Genomic DNA, 23991 nt, shown 5'->3' with positions numbered 1-23991 from the left:
TGTGAATCAATGGCCAAGAATTCTGCACAGAGCAGAACAGACTGAGATATGTGTAATAAATGATTTACTTACTGCAGTTGGGGACCAAGAGAATGTCATTTGGGCTAGCATTATGGTGTTTTCGCATTAAACATCTCCCAAAATGTGATATTAACATCTGCATGACTTTTAAGTAGAATTGATCCAAATGCAAGATATGTGGCTAGATTTATATGAGTATAATCTTATACCATATGCTTGTGGATGTGGTTCTGTGTAATGAATACTCTGAAAGAAATGGAAAACGATTTAGACAAAATAAATGACAAAGCATAAATGAATGGACAGTATATTGAGAAAAGATATTATACTATGTACAGTTCTGGGATCAAATCGTCGATGGCAAGGTTGATGATAGGAACAGATAACCAGCAGCTATAATGGCACAACTACTAAATTGACATAAGCAAAGAAAGATTAGTCAAGTTTTAATGCTTTGCACCCAAGATCCTCCTATAAGAAACAAGAGCTCTGGTGCTTTGCTATGAAAAGTGTGTCAACTTCAATATCTGCATCTTTTGTTAACATAATAAGCAATCAGTCCCAAGACTCCCAACTGCAATATTACATTGCTGTAGGAGGAGTTAGCGCATTTAGGCCAGATTGAGTCGTGAATGTATATTAACACAATCTGCAGTAGACGAACCAAGACGAAAATGAGATCAAGCTAGGATGTGATTTGACACTTTGACATACCTGCAGGACTTGCAGCTGAAATCATTCAAGTGGAATTACGTTCATAACTTGTGAATCTCAAGAGAGTTATCCTAGCTCTAAGTAAGATACATAAAGCTATAAATGATGTAGCTTACTTTTAGCCGTTTGAGGGACTCAATTATGAGATCCATCATAATCGACTTTTTATGTCGAGCATTTAAGCCTGTTTTTGTTTACAATAAAATTGCAAAGGAGTATTAGACAAAAGCATCATGCTAAACCATTAAAGAACATCTAACATCTTGACAATATGTCCCAAGAAAATGTGATAAATTAGAGTTCGAACAAAACAAAACAACATTTGTCTATGATTATAGGACCAAGGATATAGATGTCCCTTGGTTTTTATTTTTCTGTTTTTCCTTTCGTTGTACCACTTTTCTATTTATAATTATTTTGTGATTACTTTTTATACATAGTCCTACCTTTGGATAAAATACATGATAATAAGTAACCAGTGAAATCAGGTGGCAAAATAGTAAAGATTTTGCTATAATAAAGGCAGTTTGGTAATTTAAAGCTGACATAAAAAGAAGGTTAGAAAATTGGATTGTTAGGTTGTTTAAAGACGTATGAACTCAAATATTGGCCGTTACTATTAAATCTTTTTTACTATTTTGATAATGAGTTTTAGGTTGTTTAGCAATTGAATTTAGTATCGTTACGTCCTAACAAACATCCTCCATAGTCCATACACAACATTATAATAAGTAAAAACTAAAAAGTGGCCCACAAAAGTCCTCATTAATACATGAAAATTGATATACTTTCACTATAAAAAAAAAATATATATATATATATATGGTCCATATTTCACTATCTATCTATAATATTATTAAAACTCAAAGGGACAATGTGATACCGCCATGTGTCATCGATCTTTCTCTATGACTTGGTGTCACACTGTCACATGAGCATTATGTGTCATCATTCACCCTAAAACTCTTCATATGTGTAACCTTTGTACTTTAATGTAACTCCTAAATAATTGCACATTAAGATATTAAGGGTAATGCTATACATAGCCCTTAGGGCTATATATAAGTATTGAATTTACTCTTGAAAAATGTATAAAGTTAAGAATTCATGACAAAAACACGCGCAGATCGGTGTAATTAGTGTGTTTTTGTCATGATTTTCTAAATTTAAACAATTTTCAAGAGTAAATTAAATGTTTATATGTAGCCCTTAGGGCTATGTATAGCATTTTCCAGATATTAAATACACACTAATTGTTGTCGATTTCTTGGATGCTAACTTTCTAGATTCAATACCATTAAAGCAATTATACAAGGTACTCCATAATATTTACATATAAGTTGTTATTTTATTTTTGACAAAAAGTTATTATTTTATTTTGTAAATTAAAATGAATAAAAACTAACACCTTTTTATTGTTACATTTTTAATCACTTATAAATATTGTTGAACACTAACCTTTTAAATTTAGTTTTAATCAAAATTATAAATTTATAGTAATCCGGGGCATCGCCCGGGTTAATAACTAGTTTCATATTATACGTTATATTTAACAAATTTCTTAATCTTAATGACAATTTTGGACTAGAAAATGTTATTTAATAGTTTATGTTAGTAAGCCTAATCTAGAGAAATTTTTTTTTTTTTTTTCACTACTTACAAAATCATCTATTTTTAAGAAAAACTCACTGTGTTGATTTTTTTTTTTTTTTTTTTTTTTTTCTGCTTTTGAATTCAGACCGAGCCATTTAGTTCCTCTCTCATTTGAAACGGTTACTTTTCCCTTTTAATCGCCTTCAAAATTTTCTCAACACAAAGAAAGAAAGACACTGATCTCCCCTTTAAAAACCAAACACAGAGATGCAACAAATCGCTCAACCCATCTCCTTAATCTTCATTAAACCCTCAATTTCTCCATTAATTTCACAAACCCACAAATTCAAATCCAAAACCCAATTTCAAAACCCCATAATTTCTGCAAAATGGGGCAAAAAACGATCTGGGTCTCAAAGATCTCACAAACTCATCATCAATTCAATCGCTTACATTGCTTCCACCTTCAAGATTCTACCTGAACCATTGGATTCAATAGTCAGAGAATTCTGTGTTTTGGGTGGTGGAAATGGCGGGAAAATCGGGTTCAAGACCGGCTTCGGCGGAAGCGGTGGAGGAGGAAGAAATCGAAAAAGGGATAAATTAGGGTTTTGGTTGCTATTATTAATTTCATCAAGTTTGGCATTGTGGGTTGTTTTGGAGAGAGAAAATGATAGTGAATTGGTTTTCTGGGTTTTCATGGTTTTAGTTTCTGCATTTGCAGTTTACTGCTTGGTGAAAGGATGGAGGAGAGAGATTAAGAACTGGGTGTTAGGATTTTCTTGTGGAGCTGCATTAATGGGTTTTGGATTAAGAAATAATGAAAATTTTGTGAGATTGGTTGATGAATTTAGGGTTAATTCTTTGAATTTTTCTATCTTAAAAAAGAAGAGAAGAAAAGGTAGAAGATGGGTATGAACTATGAAGAACAATAGAGAAAATGTACTGTAATCATCTGTTGTTTACAGTTTACCCTGTTTTTTTTACTACTTGTTTTAGGCTTAGGGTTGCAATTTTTGCTTTAGCGCAACCCGAATAGTTGTAATCGAGACCTGTTAATGAGAAAAAATGATTTTATAGCAAAGTGTTTGATTGCCTGCTATATTGTTCATTCTTTTAAGTTTGCAAGCATTTCAATGTTACCAACATTCACAACTATCACAAGTATATAGCACTAGCACTAGTGTGCTGCCTGGAAAACAAAGATGTATAGTGAGTGCCATAATTGTACTCTTGATGTAAAACTGAAAAGAGGATACCTTGAGTGTCAAAAGAAGCTGTTCTGAGAGGAATAATTCTTTTTCTGCCAGCAGAATTTGATAATCACCATAAGAATCTACCACCTGCAATATAGAGTTTTGGATTCGAAGCAGATAGAATGACATTGTCTATAATGCAAACCAATGAAACAGAGTAATGATTTGGAAAAACTCCGAAAATTATATAACCAATCCCAATTCTTTAATAATTCTAAGTTTCACTTGAACTGTTACAACATTCAAGTACAAAAGCCACAACAAAATGAAGGTCTGCTTGAGAACTGCAAGCAAGCTTGAAACGCATAATGGACTGCATCTCCTGCTTGCCAGTAGTACCGGTAGCAAAAACCCAAAACAATGTTGCTTGTACATAGCAAATTTCGATAGAATGGATCAATCAAACCTCCCTTTGTTAAGCTGTCTATTGGGATGGGCCCATCTGTTGCTCTAAGAAGACTCCAATGCAAACTTCTGGTATGATTTAAATAAATCAATAGGCAGTCATGCCTATCTATTTGTTCTATGATATGATTTGACAACTAAAGAATGTACATAGAATTCTGCAAACACATCAAGCTGATGGTTTCTTCTTTTTCACTATGCCCTCAAAAACACCATCAATTCCATAATGGCCGGATAGATGTACCGAAGCAACAGGTCCTGGCAGATTAAATGAGACGGTAAAGTGACCCGGCGGGCACAGGTTCTGAGATTGCATCTCAAATTTCAAGGAATTCTTGTAGACAGTCTTCTCTCCAGTTGTAGTAACACCCTTGATAGTTACATGCCCAGTAGGATCCATAGTACATGAGAAATCATCTGCAAACAAGACAACTAATCAGAATCCGGCATTTTCTTAAAAATAGCAGGTCAAGGGCATCAAGGTCACCATGAATAGGATTTCTGTGTTTAACACACTGATCAAGTCCAATATAACTCAGAACTGAGGTAGAGTGGACTGTGGAGGACAAATTCCGACCTATTAGTCTCTCAAATGCATTTACATGAAGGTCGCTGATGTACTGAATATCAAGACTGTCACAAATGAGAAATTTTGGCAATTAAATGTCGGTGTTTTTGCTTTTCAAGCAAAAGAATATTGTTTAAACAACAAATTCTTGAGTCCAAGCAGTGTGATGATCATGTTCTAGGCCTTCTATCTAAGCTAGTTTATATAGTAAGTCCAAGTCAAAGAATTCTACTCCAAGCCAAAATAATGCATCATATGGGTGTATAGATTATTCTTCACAAGACAAAACATGGAAATTAAGCTGGAGTTAAGAAGCAAAATCATGGAAGTTTGTAAATTCATGTATAAATCTATTTCCTAGGCACTTCAATATGTATAATACTCCGTATAGAATAAGTTGCCATTTGGTTGGAAGCAAATAATTACATTTCAAGAAAATTTCAATTTCCATACAATTGCATTTCGTGAGAAGTGCTTAAAATTGTTTGGTTCATTAAAAGGAAATCAATCGCCTATTAAGCGAGGTAGGTCAGCCACTTTCCCCATCTTGTGGGAACTGAGAAATTCCATAAGAGCAGCTTCTTACATGGTTACATATAACTTCCCATGTACAATTTCTGGCTTTTCCCACATCAACCAAATAACTGCTACAACGACAACTACTGCTCAAAAGGTCTGGATGCATTTGATACCATTCATCTTGAGAAAAGGAACTGAAGGCTAATATCAAGTTAATCAATTTTCAAGAGAGGTGTTACAGTGGGATGCAGACTTAAGCAAATATAATACTCATATGGGATATGTAAAATGATGCACTTTGACCAAAATGGCATATTTTGTGAGAGCTCAGATCTCAGTTTACACTTTTTAAATCAGCCAAAGTCCCAATCCAGAAACTATTCGGTTTGTAACCAGTTCTTTTTTTTTTTGGGGGGGAGGGGGGGGGGGGGGGGGGGGGAATTGTGCATATCTACCTGCCTTAATGCTGTCAATGTCTGGAAACTGACAGGATTAACTTTGTACGTATAGATTAATGAACCTAGATATAAAAACAGAAAATTTCCAAAGTACTTCAGTATACTAACAGGGGAGATAAATAATCTAACAATAACCATAATTTCTGTATGTGCAAGGAGCAATAAATAGCCAAATTTTATCAATGCATAGCCAACATCAAGACTAAAACATTATTCCAGTATGTGCAAGGAGCCAGAAAAGAAGATAATGATGAATCTAAAAAATCATGACTAAATTTGCCAAATTCTGTTTAGAAAGTTAAAATAAAATAAAATAAATAAAATCTGTTCAGAGATCTCAAAATATGATCAAAACCAAACACATTGTTCCAGTATATGCAAGGAGCCAGAAAATACGGTATTCATAATAATGAATCTTTAAACAATGTCTAAATTTGAGAGAATCTCCAAAAAGACAAATAAGATTAACAAATAGAAAGTGAAGTAAATTTTGCAAACTTGAGAAAGGCAGCATAATTTTACCTTTTGCAACACCTGGAAGGGACACTCGAAAGAGGTAAGAATCCTCACTTTCACTAATATCCAACTTCCCAAGAACCGGCCCAATTGTTCCAAGTGCTGCACTGCCACCCAAACCAATTCCGCCCTTTGTAGCAGATAAGATAGGACCCCATTCTTCCTCAGTAGGTTCAGAAGGCAAATATACCAAAGCTGGTTTGGCCTTATCTACAGGACCTAATGGGATATCACTACCTTGTGGTGGAATGGGATCAATGTAGGGCATGCTGTTAAGAGGAGTTACATTCAGAGCTGGCTGCAGAGGAGCCCTATAATGAACAAAAAAAAGAAGCTAATTATACAGTATATTAAATTGAAAGAATAAAAAATAAAGGGACATGGGTGAGTTTAAACAGATAAATAACCCCCACAGCCATGAAAATACATGATGCCTAATTCAGAGAGTATTGTATGCAATTAGTCATAAACAAGTGATCACCATTATTTGTTATGGCCTTTTCACATCAACCATAAAATTCAACATAAGAAATTTTAAAGAGACTTTTGTAAATAATCACATCCCTCAAAACACACTATTTAAAACTAACCACCTCTTTTATACAAAATCATGAAGTAACACCCCTTAAATTAAAAAGAGTTGGCGATCACCACCCCTGCTCATATTCCGGCCAATTTTCCGACTTCGGGCCCATTTTTGTATTATACCTTTTTTTTTTCTCTTCTGTTTTCACGATTTTTTTTGTACCACTGAACATCATCATCATATCATCACTCATCACCACCGTCCCACCATATTCCTTCCTTATTTTTTTCCATCTCTTGTTGCGTTCAGATCCATCTTAGAAACCCACCATCAAACCGCCACCTTATTCGAAGCTCCACCACTCATCACCACCACCAACCGCAGCAACCCTTGCAATTCCCACCTTCGCTCACGCCAGCAATTCCAACCTGCAAGTCTGCAACACCGTCACACAACTCGCCCGATTCCACCAAACCACACACAACATACCAGAACACTGCACCACATCTTCACCGCCGCTACACCCTCAGCCTAAGGTCCACCACCAATATATCAATACCACTTACCCAGACAATGTGGTTTGCTCATTTCGGGTTTTAATCGGGCTTCGTGGGTCAAGTTCAAGAAATCCCCAAAATAATTTTCAAGAACCCTAATTTCCAACACCAGGTCAAATTGAATGTTTCATTACTTTCATATAACAATTAAAGCAAAAAAATTAGCAATTTAACACATAATTAGCAACAATTAACCTATTAATCGAATTGCCTTTCATTATATAGCATCAAACAAAGTAAGTTGTTTTTCAATTACCTTAATTTGTCGCTTCAACCTTTTCCGAATTACACTTTTAAGATGAATTATTGACAGGATTTAGAGAATTTGGAGAATTGTGGGTGAATTGGGAGTTTTGTTGAGGAGCACAGCAGTTCAAATTTCAAAATGAAGAGGACTAAAAACTAGTCCAAGGGTTTAAAAAAGAAAATAACTAGCCGTTGGGGGCCCCATGCCGGAAAATTGGCCAGATTCTGAGAAGGGGTGGTGATCATTAACTCTTTAAACTAAAATTTTAGCATTTCATAGAAAAGGGTGATTAGTTTCTAAATAGTGTGTTTTGAGGTTAGTTATTTACAAAGTTTCTTATTATCTTTATTACTTCTAACAACTTTAGCATCATATATACATAGATTGTGTGGCTTAAAATTTAATATCACATGCAAAAATAAAAAATATATAAAAATATATATATATATTAGAAATAAGTACTAAATGTCTTCCTCTCTGTATCAAACGTTTTAGGTAACACATAATAGCTTTGTGCCATCATTCTAAAAGACCACTAAGTTCTAGTCACTTAATAACATTGTTCATATAATTTAAGGCCAAGACATGCCATACCATTTCAATGGATGATGTGGACCCACATCCATGACATATATGAAACTTGTATGTGATTTGCATTGGGAAAAAGACAAAAAAAAAAAAAAAAAAAAAAAAGACTTGAAGCCTAGTATCTATCAACTTCTCACTGCCAAAGCTACCAAGTGAGCTTTATAACATAAGAACAACAAGTACAACATAATTCTTAGAAAAAAAAAAACTATAAATTAAGACAGGAAGTGAAGTTTGAAGAAGAAACATTTGGCTTGTGGGTTATCAGTTACCTTTCTTGTGCATTATACGCCTATGTAAATTGTGTGATGATTAACGATTTCTTTCTCTCTTTTTTAAGTTAATCTAACAATTGTGCATCTGATGCCGTTAAAAAAATGGAATTTTCATGTACTCCAACACAATATTAGTGGGACTATTATGAAGTTGACTTGGTAGCTTGATGGTAGTTTAAAGATGCGAAGTCAAGTTTAATCTTGTGCTGAGTTTATCAGATGGCATGTATTGCCCCTCCGACATTTAAAAATAATAAAATAAAAAAAGGTATAGATTAAAATATGAGATTAAACTATTTTAACTTGACCAAATTCTTGAATACTTATGTATTCAACCAATTGGCAATGATAAGTATGATGATAAATAAAATGTTAACTAAAGATAGTTGTAACGGAAAATAGATCACTAATCTCTTCAACAAACCGAATGAAAATTTCAATCTCATATTACTTGCATCATCCTGGGAAATTGTATCTATAACTAGTTCACTTATTAAAAATCCTTACATCATTTGTTTTAGAGTTCATGTCATTTGATACCTTTGAGCATCACTTATTCAAGAGTATAAACATATCTATAGAACCCATTACATCCATGTAGCCATTACTGTTGAAAATTGAAAAAGAATCATTCATGAAACCATATTTTTGACTAAAATTAGAACTGAGTTTTTTTTTTTTTTTAAAAAAAAAAAGAGAGAGAGAGAGCACTAAGGGTCTGTTCTGATTGACTGAGCTGAACTGAATATTTTATGAGAGAAGGAAATTAAGAATTGAACTTATTAGAAATGAACTAAACTGAAAATAATCCTGAAGAGAACAGGCCCTAAGTTTTAGATTTGCCACTAAAAAATCAGCCGCATACTAGACGTGTTTTCTTTTGATCCCAGACTAAATTACAACCTTCCATAATTTGAAAATCCAAGAGCCTAACCTAATTGTAAATGAATATGCTCAGGGCTCTATCTCAGCTTATCAAAGAAAGAAGTGAACCACGCAATTGCATTTTAAGATGAGTGCATGTTATACTTTGCATTTTAAGTTAGGTCAAACAAGAAACAAACTAATGAAATGTAAACAGTTAATAGTGCCAAATTTGTTAATTTACCACCAAGCTCTTAATTTGAGTTGATGAATAAGGTCTAGTATCTTAAACCATTCTATGAATGTTTGAGCTAGAGGACCAACTACAGACCAAGTAATAGCCATGTACCCCATATTGAATAAGGTCTAGTATCTTACACCATTCTATGATTCTATGACTGTTTGAGATCAGAGGACCAACTACAGACCAAGCAATAGTAGTAGTCAAGACAAGCCTAAAATGGTATGCCTAAGACTCTAAGGATCATGGCTACCGAAATTTGGGTGTGAGCAAGGGAATCTGAAATCAGATCAATGCCTTTGAGCTGTGAATTTCATTGGTTTATAATAGAACAAAAACACTTCCATATTATGAAGTAACAATTCAAGAATTAGAAGAGCAACATGGCATAAGAATGACTGAATCATATCAATGTACAAGAGCCACACTGTATGGCAGTAGTTAAACTCTAGAACAGGCTTCCAAAACTTTATATTAGAGCATTTTCTTCAATGAAGAGGTTTGCTTTATCTACTCTAGTTAAACAAACAATATTTTAAGTGTTAAATTAATGTGTTAGGAGCTTAAAGATTATGGACAAGAACACAGGAAGAATTACAGCATGCATAAATCAATTGTCACGATTTGGCTCAGCATTGAATCATTATCTACTAGATGTATTCATTGTTATATACTTATATATGATCTCAAATATTAACATTTATGGTAGCTATTGATTCTTTAAACCCATTTATGATTTAAAAAAAAAAAAAAAATTGATTCATATTTCACATTAATGGTAACGAATGATTCATTCCACACAACAAGTCAACAACAGATAGGAAATCATTTTTTACAATAACTTTAAGATCTTCAATTATCTCAAAATTAAGCGAACTTGGTCTTCCTCCAAAAGGTCACACCACACGATAGCTAAACCGTAAGCGCTGGCACCAGTGCACCACACATTAAGGGCCTATTCTACACAGCCAGACTCTAATTCTCTATATACCACTAAATACCGCGAATACACTAATTGCTAAACTTGTTTTTCAAAAACAAGCAACAAAAATAGCCAAGCAATCAATTTCACTAAAAAGATAACCACATGAAAACAACATTAAAAAGTAATTATCTACACACATAAACAAACGATAATACTTCATATGATTTTTAACGCGACACCGCGATAACCTAGTCACAAAAACTGGACTCTAAATTTCACAGCAAGCCGCAAAATTAGCATTTGATTCTCACAAACAAGCAACGGAAATATATCAGATATAGCCAAGCAATCAATTTCACTTAAACGAAGAACTTAAAAACAGCATTAAAAATAACCTAAATCCAAACACAAAAATAATCAGCCCTAATTAAACGGTTTCTATTCATTCATTATCTCCTAAAGCTTTCATTCAATGCAACCATCAAAAAATCAAAAAGATGACCAAAAAAACAACAAAAAAACACTATGAAATCCACAATCAAACAACAAAAATGTCAAGTATAAACTTCAAAGACGAAATTAAAGTAAGATTAAACAAATTTTCCAATAAGCAAGAATTTGAGAAATTACGCTAAGATCAGAACATAAAAATAGCGAAAAAAATCGACAGTTTAGCAGATAAGAAAAGACGAAAGAGCAAAAATTTGGTACAAAAAAATAGAGAAATGAGAGCGTTGTTTGGAGTACCTGCTAGAATTGAACGCCATGAAAGTTGGAGTTGAAGCTCTAGAGTGAGAAAGTGAGTGAGGAGAGAGAAAGTGAGAGGAGACTGGAATGGGGAAAGTTTAATAGAGAGGAAAACGGTAATATCTTTGCCCTTTATTTGGAGAACATTATTTATACACCTGAAAATGGCTAAATGAAGAAACACGACACAATATTTTTGGAGAATTAACAACTAAAAATAAATGCAAGTACATTGGATATAGTCCGTCATTATATGTTGATAACCAAGTGTTTTATTAAGGAAACATAATATTTGAGGTTTTTTAGGAGTCACTCTTGATTACGGAGTGGAGTATTTCAGGAGATAATTATTCCGTATTGAATAGGTATCTTTTGTTACGTTAATAAAATGTTTAATGTTCTTATAAGTTAAATGCATAATTGGTTTCAAAAAAAAAAGTGCGTAATTGTTACTACTAATCCGGCTCGTTGAGCTCCTTTCAAGGGAAAAAAAAAAAAAAAATAGTACTCGTACATAATTGTTATACCTTTTTTTGTTTACAAGGCGTAATTTTTAACTTATGTTATAAGACAATTGCATGTTCTTACTAAAATGAGAAAATAATATGCTATGTTGTAAATGAATGATGCTATGAAATTTGTATTTGCTTGAAGTTAAAACAATGAAATTTCTTTGTTTTGTCATGTCAATTAAGATCCAATATGTTCTTATACTTTAATTTTTATGCTCGTAAATGATTGCATGCATTCATACTCTGAAACTTGCTTCGGTTTGTCAAGATGTGAACACTTAAAAAGGAAAGTATTATGTAAACTACTTGAAAATACACATATCCTTCCTAACATTAAATTGAAACTTATGTGAAGATTGAACTTTTCTACACATCGTAAATACTATATGTTTTCAAATTCACTTTCTTATTCAATGCATAAACTTATCATCAATCTCCACAATGTCTTATATGGATCAATCCAAGCTTCATTGTCTTCCCCTCATGAACCCTCACCTAAAAATGGATATGGATATTATATTGCAAGAATTACAATTAAATGTTGTAGTGTAGGGGTTTAAATAAGTACAAAACTCACATGTTCAATGTATATAGGAACGAATAAATATATCTTGCCTTTATGTTATGAAATATAATCAAACAATGTACACTAATAGAGATCATATCAATCCTTATATATAGACCAACTAAATTACGTCATCTTTTTGAATGGTAGAACAATTTAAAAGGGAAAAGGAAGGATGGGTAAGAAATATATAAGTGCAATGGGGGGGGGGGGGGGGGGGGAGAAAGTGTGTGGAGTTTCATTATATTTTCCCTTTAAATCCCTCCACTTTGGAGGGATATAGAAGGGTTGAACACCTCCCTCCCTCTCCCTCCCCCTCCCCCTCCCCTTCCTTCCGTAAATCCATTATTCACACAAGGTGGTTTGTCCCCCTCTCTTCCTTTCTCTTCATTTCCTTTTATCCAAACAATGTGTGCAAGAGTTAAATCAATATCACATCAAATATGGTGATTATAGTTTCGATCGTAATTAGCCATGAAACCCACTACTAAATCATTTTTCCAAACAACAAAATAAAGTGAATCAAATACAACAAAATCCTTCTTCACAGCAGAAATTATTAAAATTATTGATGAGGTATTATTCTATATACGCTTAATAGAATTAATGAAGCAAAAAATATTTCCTTCAACTATTGGAGTAAATTAAAATGTTTAGTGAAAAACTAGTCCAAAGTCTATTGGTTTTTGGCTTCCGCACCCCTTGATGACAATTGATGGATAAAATAAAGGAAAAATTGCTAAAAATAATACAACCTTTAGCCCATTCTTTTTTTTAATAATACAACCTTTAAATTATTTTGTAATAATACAACCTTTAGTGGGTATTCATTTTAAACAAGATAAAATCAAATTTTCGGTGGACTTTGAGGTTAGAAAAGAGGACGAACGAGTTTTTGGTGGTGGGGATGAGAAAGGATGGAATATCCCCTCCCCTTCTCCCACCTCAAAACTCACCGAGAATTCGATTTTATCTTGTTTAAAATGAACACCCCCTAAAGGTTGTACTATTACAAAATAATCAAAAGGTTGTATTATTAAAAAAGAATGGGATAAAGGTTGTATTATTTTTAGTAATTTTTCCTAAAATAAAGAGTTGTTTATAATTTAATAACTAATTAATGATTAATATTTAATAAGCATCAATAATTAATAGTTCGCAATTAAGAATTAACTATGGTACCTCCATTTCGTTTTGTTCTTTACCTTTTTTTTTTTCTTTTGTACTTTACACTTCTATTTTGATCCTTTTTTATAATGATATTTTAATTTCTTTTTTATATATTCTCCATTGTCACACATAACCACTAGGGTCGTTTCTGAGTTTTGTGGGGCATATGGGCAAAATAATAATTAGGGGCCCTATAAATTTAATCATACAAACAATATGAACTAAAGATTGATTTCAAATGAAGAGTACTATTTGTGCGGCTATTTAGCTTATATTTCCTCCAAAAAAGTTTTTTTTAAAAAATTATTATTTTAACATTTCGAATTTGTTAATCATGTTCACCTACGCTCCTTTGATCGTCTTTTGTGATTTATGGGTTGAAAAAAATATATATGCATGTGATAATTTGTTAGATTTTCCTCGAAATATACTTTCGTTATCAACTTTTATAATATTTAGTAAAATATAACTAAAGATATACTTCCTCCGTTCTTTTTTACTTGATCTGCTTTGACTTTTACACTATTCACCACCTCTCCGTTGACCGTCTTTTGTGAATGATATGTAAGTAAAAATATATTCATATTATATCTTTTTTTAATTCGTCTCAATAAGTACTATCGTAATATAAAACTTTTATATTTTTTACTTATGATGAATTAAAGTTATTAATCGCTAAAGTTTTGCATTGGCAAGTGTGATAAAAGAAACAGGTCAAGTAAAAAAGAACAGAGGAAGTATAAGTTATAAAATGTGCATTGACATTAACAAGCGTGAAACTTCCCACATTGCATGCGATTAAAAAAGAACAATACTTCCTAGTACTCTAATACGAAGTATTAATGTGAATGTATAATATTAATCTTAAAATCTGTTGAGCCAAAATAAAAAAATAAAAAAAATAAAAAAAAAATTGATTAAACTAAAGTCATACAAAATTACGAAAGTATTATTTCATACAAACGATACTTCCTAGTACTCTAATATTAATATTAATCTTAAAATCTGTTGAACCAAATAAAATAACTTGATTAAACTAAAGTCATACGAAATTATAAAAGTATCATTAGAAAAATAAAAGTTAGGAAAATAAAATGAAAAAAAAAAATAGCTAATGGGAATCGAACCTAGAAGTGAAAGTAAGCGTGAAAAATTCTGAGAAGTACAAACCAATGAACCACTTTATTCATTCTTTGAACATGTCTAGGAATTAAAGTTTATACCTAAAATAATTAAGGTCGGACTTTTACAAACGAAAAATTGGGCTTTTGCTTTGGGGCCCTGGGCGACCGCCCCGGTTGCCCTGCCCCAGATACGGCCGTGATAACCACCCGACTTATTGAGTCACTTGTCACAGTTTATATATGTCACCTGTTGCATCTCTCCCTCCCCCCTCTAATTTTTATACAAAAACGATAAATAGTGAACGTAAATAATGATAGTAAGCATTCCATCCGTTTTACAATATTTGGCCTATGTATATTGTTGTATTCGTCTCAATTCTTATTAGTATCTAATTATGTAATTTATTTTTTTTGTGGAATCTTGTTAAATTCATCTCCGTATTTATATTCTAAATATGTAATTTTTTATAGATTTTTTTTTTTGCTTTACGTGTATTGAGATATTTTTAATTACTACCTCCGTTAATTGTTTTGTGCAACTTTGAAGGGTTTCACGGTTGCCAATGCAAAAAATGGAGGGCATTGATTAAGGGATAGTTAGATGAAATTAATTAAATGTAGAGGAGAGAGAGAGAATGGTCCCCCCCCCCCATGTGCTTTAGTGGGGAAATCAGATTTCTTTGGTTGGAAATCTAATTCCCTCTATTTTTTCACCAAATTTTCAAACAATTTGAAATTTTAGATGGGTTTAAAATTCCCTCCACCTTTTAATAAAAAGGGTGCATTCAATTCATGTCACCAATTTAAACAGCATGCATAAGGCATTTATGAGGCTTATAAAAGGAAGCTCCCATTGTCAAAAAGCTTTGATAGTTCAAAGCATTAAATACAGCAACATCATTGTTTAACCAATACCATTAAATGTTTAATCCCAAAAGTTAGCAGCTAAATCCTAAAATTAGCCCCCACTAATCCAAAATATTACATCCTAGGTTACGTTAGTGCTGCACAAGGATATCCACCATCTTCAAGAGTGCTTAGCCTCGTTCTTTATGTACACAAAAGTGTAGGGCAGCTTTATCTTCACAAAAAACTTCGGCCCTGTTTGGGAGAAAGCTGAAAGCTGAAGCTGATTGAGTTAGCTGATTTTGACTAGCTGATTTTATTAACTGATTTGACTAACTTATTGTATTAACTGATTATATAAAAGTGTTTGGTAAATAGCTGATAGCTTAAAGGTGATTGAGTATGTGAAATGACCAATAAGCTAATTGTGGGGTAGGTAGTTTAGATAGGATTTTAAATTAAATGAGGTTATAAATGTCATTTCACAATAATTAATGAATAAGCTAATTGAAAAAGCTCCTAAAGTGAGCTTTTTCAAAAAGAGCTTATTTAGTGGAATAAGCTCTTTCAATAAGCTTACTACCAAACACTTGTATTAGCTTGTTTGACTAGTCAATCAGCTAAAGTTAGTCAAATAAGCTAATATACCCCCAATAAGCTTACTACCAAACAGGGCCTTCATCTGCCACCCCTACAGCCTCATCAACAACCTGGGAAAAAAAAAGGGACCCCAAAAATGGCAGATTTCGATGAATCTCAGCACATTGATGTTGATGAGTTACTGACAGAGGAACTTATGGCAGAATTGTACTTTGAAGAGGAAGAACAAATTCAAGATAAAGACATAGATTATATGACTCTGACAATGAAAACATGCAGCAAGAAGAAGAGTCTGAAGAAGGGACTCAAGAAACACTTGGGGCAGGTCATCAAGAGAACATCCATCAAGATCAAGATCAAGAACAAGTAAATGCAACAAACACAATCAACAGAAAACAGCTTACCATGTATCAGAGAAGAGAGATTGTTGATGCAATGTTGGTTAAGATGCAAGATGGAGCTTTGCCAAGAGGATACAAAATGCAACTTTCAACACAATTCAAAGTGCATAAATCAACAATCACCAGAATATTCACAGACATAAAAAAAACAGATGGAAAAGGGAATATGATTGATGTCAGAACAAAGAAGTATGGCAGGATAGGTCCAAAGCCAAGAGAATTCACAGATGAATTCCTACAATCAGTCTCTCTTTATTTAAGGCAGACAGAAAGGTCATATGCAGCAGCACTCAACATTTCACATGTCACTCTACACTACTTGAAGAAAAAGGGAAGGCTAAGAACACACACAGCAAGTTGCAAACCAGCACTAACAGCATATCACAAGATAGCAAGAATGAAGTGGGTTTTAAATCATATAAACCCAGTTGAAGGAAATCAGGACCCCACTTTTGAAGACATGAGTTATGTCATTCACATAGATGAGAAATGGTTCTACTTGAACCCTGACAAAAGAAGGTTTTATCTCCTTCCAAGTGAAGAAGATCCATACATGGCACAACAGTCAAGAAGATTCAAGTTAAAGGCTATGTTCATGGCAATTATTGGGAAGCCATTGTATGGCATCAATGGGGAACTACTTCATGATGGAAAGTATGGGATTTTCCCATTCACAGTCCAAGACAGAGCAAAAAAGTCAAGAAAGAACAGAGCAGCAGGAACAATGGTCACAAGGGCCCTTCAGAATGTAAACAGAGAGGTCATCAGAGACATGTTACTTAACAAAGTAATTCCAGCAATCATGGATAAATGGCCTCAAAGTCTGCCTAAGAATGTTGTGATACAATAGGACAATGCAAGGCCACATCAAATACCAACAGATGAACAGTTTGTTGCAGCAACAAGAGCCAATGGGTTTAATATTCAATTTGTGTTCCAACCAGCTCAATCTCCTGATCTAAATGTGTTATATCTAGGTTTGTTCAGGTCTATCCAGTCTCTACAGTATCAATATTTTCCTAAGAACCTTGATGAGCTAGTTCAGAAGGTGATTGACTCTTACAACACATTCAAACCAGAAGTCAATAAGTACATATGGGTCACTCTACAGAAATGCATGATCAAAATACTCAAGGCACAGGGTGGGAATAGGTATAAAATTCCACACATGAACAAGAAAAAACTTGAAAATCTTGGCATTCCAGATCAAGTGCATGTTCAGAAGGAGATAGTGTTAGAGGTTGTAGAGTAATTAAACACAATGTTCAGACCAGCACCAGAAGAGACTCATGTAGCAGCAGAGGACATGGAGGTGGATGCAGATTAGACAAGGGTACACAGCAAATCAAGACATCAGCATATACTGCCACACATAACCATCTGAAGTTCTTTATGTTTTTTTTAAATGTTTTGAAATCCAAATGAATAGGTGGTTAGGTGTATTTTGTGTCTTAGGTTTTTATATACCACTAAGGCAGTGATGTGTAAGTCCTAGTACTCATGTAATAGGCTTTTTGTAACCACATTTTGAATGGAATGAAAAAGGTTGTAATGTGAAGTCAAAAAATCCATCAGAAGATTTAAAGTGTGTTGAATACAACAACTCAAACAAGTTTACCTCAACAACAATCACTTAATTGTGATTGATGGAGCAACATACTTGTTCAAATTGAAATTCAAAGGAGTCCCTTCATCATATGGATTATACAATAACATCATACTCAGAAAAAAAACTAAAGGGACTCTAAACTGAGTACTACAAAGGCAACATTGAGGGAGTCACAGTCAAAGTGTTCTCTTCCAAAAAGGTCATTGAGAACATTATATGCAACACACAAGCCAAATTAGCCTCATCATTCATCAAACATATTCCCTTAAAGGCCAAAACAAGTTCAAACACAGTAATGATACAAAAACTTCATTTAAGCCCATTAACAAACAATATAACCCAGCATTCTGTCCACAATCCATCTAACACCAATAATCATTCAACCAACAAATACCACAAACGGAATCATACCAAAAATACACCAGACCAATCATAAAATCCACCATCCAACATTTGTCATATTCTATACTCCAACAACAGTAATCAATCAACCAACAACACCCACAACCAGAATCAAGGCCAAAATACACCAGATCCAACAAATTATCCACAATCCAACAAATTATCCACAATCCAAAACAGTCATACACCATACTCCACCAACAACAATCAATCAACCAACACAACACACAAACAGCAACATTCAACACCAAAAATCAAGCATTAAATTGGGACTTTTCAACCAACAAATAACCAGCATACAATCAAACACAAGCATCAATAAATAGGGACTCCAAAAATGTAAGGCATAAGGTAGGGTTAGAAATCGTTACGAGAGCATTCACTCAGAGGGTTGAACCCTAGGGTTCTTCCGCCTCACATAGCAGTGCACAATAAGGACAGAGGAAGAGGCAACCTCTGCTTTCTTGGAGGGTGGTTCCTCAACAGCCTCGTCATCAGAGGACAGCACGATGTACTCGGTGTCAGGGAGCCCACGCATCCTTCGCAAAGCCACACGCGCCGCCTTCCGCGAAGACCGAACCTTAGGTGGTGGCCTTTCCCTCTTGGATGTGAGCTTAGTTGGGGCCACAACACTCCCCTATCCACTCTCATCCACCAGATCTAGAGGAGCCTTTGAGAAATCGAGTGACTTTCGACGGGACTCACCCTGTCCCTCCTCCCTCCTCCCTCTTCTGTCTTTCTTCCTCGTCGACGCTTTTGAGGACTTGACTCAGAGCTCTGTATGTGTATAAGGTACAGTAGGGACCCGTTTCGCTGGACTCATAGAAAGCACGAGGGAAGGGTGAACCAGTCTCAAAGCAGTGGATGAGATGCTGGATCAGATTCTCCTCCCCTTTGTCGTTGGTAGCCATGTATGCATCCTTCAAAGGATCCAAGTTAACCATTGTTGAGGGGGGAGTTGTGTTTGATAAAGATCGAAGGAGAGAAGTAAAGATCTGGAGAGAGGATGTGGGAAATCAAAGAAGACGAGGAGAGAGAAAACCCCAAATGATGAACTAGGGTTCATCTGGAGAAAACTCCAGAACAAATAGAGGAGCCCAACCATCGTAATTAATTTTAGGTGGTTGGGAATGTGAGTGAATGGGGAGAGTTGGGGGGAATTGGGGTAATAAATGGAGGGAGTTATTAGATTTAGGTGATGTGATTAGATTAGGTTAATATGATTAGATTAGAGTAAGGGCAAAGATTTAAAAAAAAAAGTTGGTTAAGTAAGGGTAAAACCATCATTTCAGACCTTTTTCATAACTAAAAATAGAAAGAAATCAGAAAGTTGCACATAATACAAAACATTCCGAAATGGCAAAAGTTGCACAAAACAATTAACGGAGGTAGTATAATTTTGCATGATAATTGTGCAAAAATAGATAGGATATTTTTTTTTTAAAATTAGAGAGTACACTTTGTAATTGATAAGTAATAGTATTAGCCATGTCTCCTTCACCGTATTTATAAATTTATTTTACGCAATAAAACTTATTTTTACTAATTCTCTATTATAAAAGTGTTGAATTTTATTGATTTAAACCTATTTTGAATAAGATGAAGATAAGGATTGACTATGATATCATATCCTAATAATTAACTCTTTGATTCTTTCCATGTTTATTATTGTGTATAATTAATCTTCATATTGCTCTCCCTTAATTTAAAACTCCCTAATCATGGCCTTGTAAAGTTGTAATCACTAGTCAGTTGTCAGTCCATGCCACCTTTTTTAGTTGCACGTTACTAGGCTCCTAGCACTGTAATAACTTATTTACAATAGAAAGTAAGTATAAACATTTAATAGTTAAATACCAATAATTATTCAAACTAATCAACCAATTGGAACAACCATCAGTCAATTGTCAAACAACAACATACTTGTATTTTGTATATAGAGACGTAAGAGTACACTGAGTACATATCAAAAATTCATCGGACATTTATTTAACTGGATTAGACCGACTGATCGTGTCATAAGCCCAAACACAAATAATGGTAGTTTAACCCAATCTCCCTCATCTATAATCACAATTACACAATAAAATAACAACAAAACAACATACAAATTACTAAATTATGCAAGTATCAAATTACACTACCCATCACCTTTCCTTATTACGAAGTAGTTATTACCCATCAAACAAAACACACACATTCCCCAAATTAGTAAAATATTATTAACACCCACAACATAATTAGCATGACAATTGCCATCACTTATCCTTGACTAATCACATGTGTCATGTTTTACATGAGCCTTCTTGCATGCTTACTCTATAAATAAATAATTCTCCCTTTTTATTTATTTTTCCTTTCTATTTTTATTTTCTTCCTCACAAAATTCACACTCTCTTTACTCTCAACTCTGCTGGTTTTCATCCTCCATTTCTGAATTTTAGGTCATTTTCTCTCTTCTCCTCTCTCATTTTCGCTAATAATCTTGCTGCATTTTAGTATTTTTGTTTTAATGTTTGAATTTATTTCTTTTTACAGTAAATTTCCCACTTAGATTTCAACTAATTGAGCTGAAAATGTTGGATATTGTAGCAATTTGAGTAACCCCATTTTGTATGATTGTGATTTTATGTTGTTATTATTGTGTAATTAAACTGCAAAAGTTCCCTTTACATCTGGGTATAGAACCCAGAAAATAGCTATTTTGTTGAAATTATTTTAATAAATATGTATATATCTTGCTGATTCTCTAGAATTTGTCTGATTACTTTCCAATTTTTCTTTATGAATTTTTTTTTTTTTTTCTATTTTTGGGTATTTTGATACTGCAACTTTGTAAAATGTGCTATTATTTCTTAATACCAGATACTTGCTTAAATAAAAACGGAGTACTATTTAGAATGTTGTAGATTTGTATGATTTAGAATCTAGTCCTTTCAACTTAATCTCTTGATTTTCAGCAGCTGGTTAGATAATTTATAGAGCTAAATAGCAAATGTAGTAACAAAATACACCCTCTAGTAGTTGTTGGGTGCACCTAGCTCGAGGTACACTCGGGTGCATAATAGAGTTTCTATGTACGTGTAGGTACAAATTGCTAGAAGTGAACTTGGTCATAACATTGCAATATAGTGTTAATGTATATTATAGCCCATAATTGAAATATTGTTATCTGATAATTATATTATCAGTAAGTTGGAATGAATGATATGCTTCGCCCTGTCATTACTGATCGGATTCTATGTTAGTATGTTGTTTTTGTTGTAATCAATCTCCTAAGAGCAATACTGTATGGTGTGCTTAGTTCGAACGTAATTTGTTATTGATTTAGACTTGAAATTGGTATTGATAATCCAGTTATCAGCAACGTGATAATCAAGATGAATGCAAATGAGGATTGTTGCTTTCTCCTTTACTTCATCATGGGCACATATTTCGGCCCTGATCTCAAAGGGGAGAAGACCCAAAAATCGGCGTTACAGAGGATAGCAGAAGATCTTCCTCCTTACACACTGAATCAGTTGGCAGATTCCCACATCAGAACCTCTGAAATCGAGCAAATTTACTATTATCTTGTAAGGAAAGCGGATAGGTCACTCATCGTCAAACTACCTGTGTTGTTACAGTTCATTCAAGGAAATCATCCTTCCGAGGGTGAAGACTTCCTTACACTCTTTCCATCCCATTTGCACCCTCAAACAGAGTCACTTAACCGTAGCAGAATTGTAGCAAGTGTTGCATTTATTCGAAATCCAGCCATTTTTTATATCAAACAGGAGGATATTGAGAGGTTCAAGAAGCTGACAGGACTAGAAGAGCTCTTCATAGAAAACACTGTTGTAAGGCTGCCGAATGGTATATATCTGGAGAAGGGCGACGATGATGACTCTGAAGAGGAGCCCATCGGAAGTTACTTTCGTGAGTGTAAAAGCCCTAAAAGGAAACGTCGATTAGAGGAAATTTTGGAAACTGAGAATCTGAAGTCACCACAGTCACTTCAATTGGCTTTGCCACCATCTGGAGTGAGAGATGGGCCTGGTATTGTTATTCTCCCTTCCCAGCCAAGCAGAGAGGAACTGCGTCGCATTGTGGAGATAGCAAGAAACTCATATGCAGTGACTGGAAGTGCAGCAAAGGGTCAAGTGGGATCTGTTATCGGACTGATGGACATTAGTGAATCTGAGGATTCATACCTATTCCGTGTTGCCCTTCCTGGAGTTAAAAGAGAAAACAGTAAGTATCACACTCTAGCTGTACACATGATCTTTAATTTACATAATTGTGTGCCTCTACACAACTTCTCAAATTTTCATTGCAGCTGACCATTCATATGATACAGGTGGTTAGTTGGTTTGGTCAGTATTGACTTAATCATGTTGTATACGATCTTAACCCCAGAATGTTTGTTTGAAAATAGATCAGTTAGCAAACTTTAGATTATACGAGTTGGACTAATTTTGTTTTCAGGTCGAAAACCAAAAAACTTTTTCGGGTTGATTCTGGTTGTCTTAAAGTTAATTGCTGTAGCTAGTCATTAAATTGTGCTCATCATACTACACAGTACGCAATAGAAACCTCTTGCCGGGTAGATAGTGAGTTGAATTAATCAGCTGATGCCAATACTGCTTCAAATTATTTTTATGCTCAAATTTGCTCCTTGATCATGTATATGCAGGAGCATTCCAATGTGAGGTAGACAGCGATGGCAGGGTGGTGATAAAGGGAGAAACCATCACAGGCGAGAAGAGAGTTTACCGCTTTTCACAAACATTCATCATGCAAACACAAAACTTGTGTCCAACAGGACCCTTTTCTGTCTCATTTCAGCTGCCAGGTCCAGTTGATCCCCAAAGATTCAAGGGTAGTTTTGGTTCTGATGCTATCCTCGAGGGTGTTGTGATGAAGCAGATGCCTTCAACAAGATTAATCAAATTTGGCGGTGAGCAGCAAAATCTGTAAAAATGTGGCATTGCTAGATATTCCCAGTAAGCAATGTATGACTAGTAAGCCATCGTAAATTCCTAGCTGATAGACATCCTGACTTGTGTAAATAATCGCAGCTGCTAGCTAATTTTCGAATGACCCGAATGTAACAAGACTGTCAACCTCAAGTAATATGACTTCACTAGTAGCTAATTTCCGTATGACCAAAATGTAAGTAGACTGTTAACCTTAAGTACTATGACTTCACCTATGTCTGGTGAATCGGTAATATTATAAACTAGTGAAATTTTAATTTTGCTTGTAATCTTCTATCAGCAGTTCCACAAAACTAGACCTAGCAAAACCAACCCTGTCTCAGATCACCCAACCCACCCTTGAAGTAAAACAGAAATCACAAGTATTAACCCAATTCACTCAAAACTATACTAAGACTAAATTGAACTGACACCTGCAGTCCTGCTCGAATAATACATGAACCAATGACACCTCAAATGATACGAAGTACAGCTAGAGAGTGAGGGAGATTGATATCAGAAACAGAGGGTACCTAAGTACTATGTTACATTGACACGGGTACGGGTATCCGATATTGGTACGTATCCGAGTGTCGGATACGCCATTCTCAAAAATTTAGGACACGGGGACACCGTCTTAACATTGGACTCGGGTACGGATACGGCAATAATTTTTCTAAAGAAAAAAATAAATAGATAATTCGTGCAACAAATTTAAAAATTGATTACATAAACTGATAAACGCATAACAAAAGTTCTTCAACTGGATAAAACTGATTACATA

General features: G+C 34.3%; 3 protein-coding genes across 3 annotated transcripts; 2 read left to right on the top strand and 1 right to left on the bottom strand.

The window, feature by feature from the left end:
* Nucleotides 1-3748: 3748 nt before the first annotated feature.
* Nucleotides 3749-11178, bottom strand: LOC145626622 (alpha-crystallin domain-containing protein 22.3-like). Its single transcript, XM_081679086.1, has 3 exons — nucleotides 11021-11178; nucleotides 6057-6361; nucleotides 3749-4406 (listed from the first exon to the last, which is right to left on the bottom strand). Exons 1-3 carry the CDS (start codon nucleotides 11038-11040, stop codon nucleotides 4159-4161), a joined length of 573 nt encoding a protein of 190 aa, XP_081535212.1. The 5' UTR covers nucleotides 11041-11178; the 3' UTR covers nucleotides 3749-4158.
* Nucleotides 11179-16242: 5064 nt separating this feature from the next.
* On the top strand, nucleotides 16243-17490 carry LOC145627603 (uncharacterized). Its single transcript, XM_081679970.1, has 2 exons — nucleotides 16243-16986; nucleotides 17089-17490. The coding sequence occupies exons 1-2, from the start codon at nucleotides 16243-16245 to the stop codon at nucleotides 17488-17490; spliced, it is 1146 nt and encodes a 381-aa protein (XP_081536096.1).
* A 3140-nt stretch (nucleotides 17491-20630) lies between these two features.
* LOC145626621 (increased DNA methylation 2-like) lies at nucleotides 20631-23497 on the top strand. Its single transcript, XM_081679085.1, has 3 exons — nucleotides 20631-20693; nucleotides 21607-22482; nucleotides 22925-23497. Exons 2-3 carry the CDS (start codon nucleotides 21630-21632, stop codon nucleotides 23206-23208), a joined length of 1137 nt encoding a protein of 378 aa, XP_081535211.1. The 5' UTR covers nucleotides 20631-20693; nucleotides 21607-21629; the 3' UTR covers nucleotides 23209-23497.
* Nucleotides 23498-23991: the final 494 nt, after the last annotated feature.

This window comes from Chenopodium album, chromosome 4, assembly GCF_948465745.1.
Source record: "Chenopodium album chromosome 4, dcCheAlbu1.1, whole genome shotgun sequence".
NCBI lineage: Eukaryota > Viridiplantae > Streptophyta > Magnoliopsida > Caryophyllales > Amaranthaceae > Chenopodium > Chenopodium album.
This window is presented reverse-complemented; position numbering and strand designations above follow the sequence as displayed.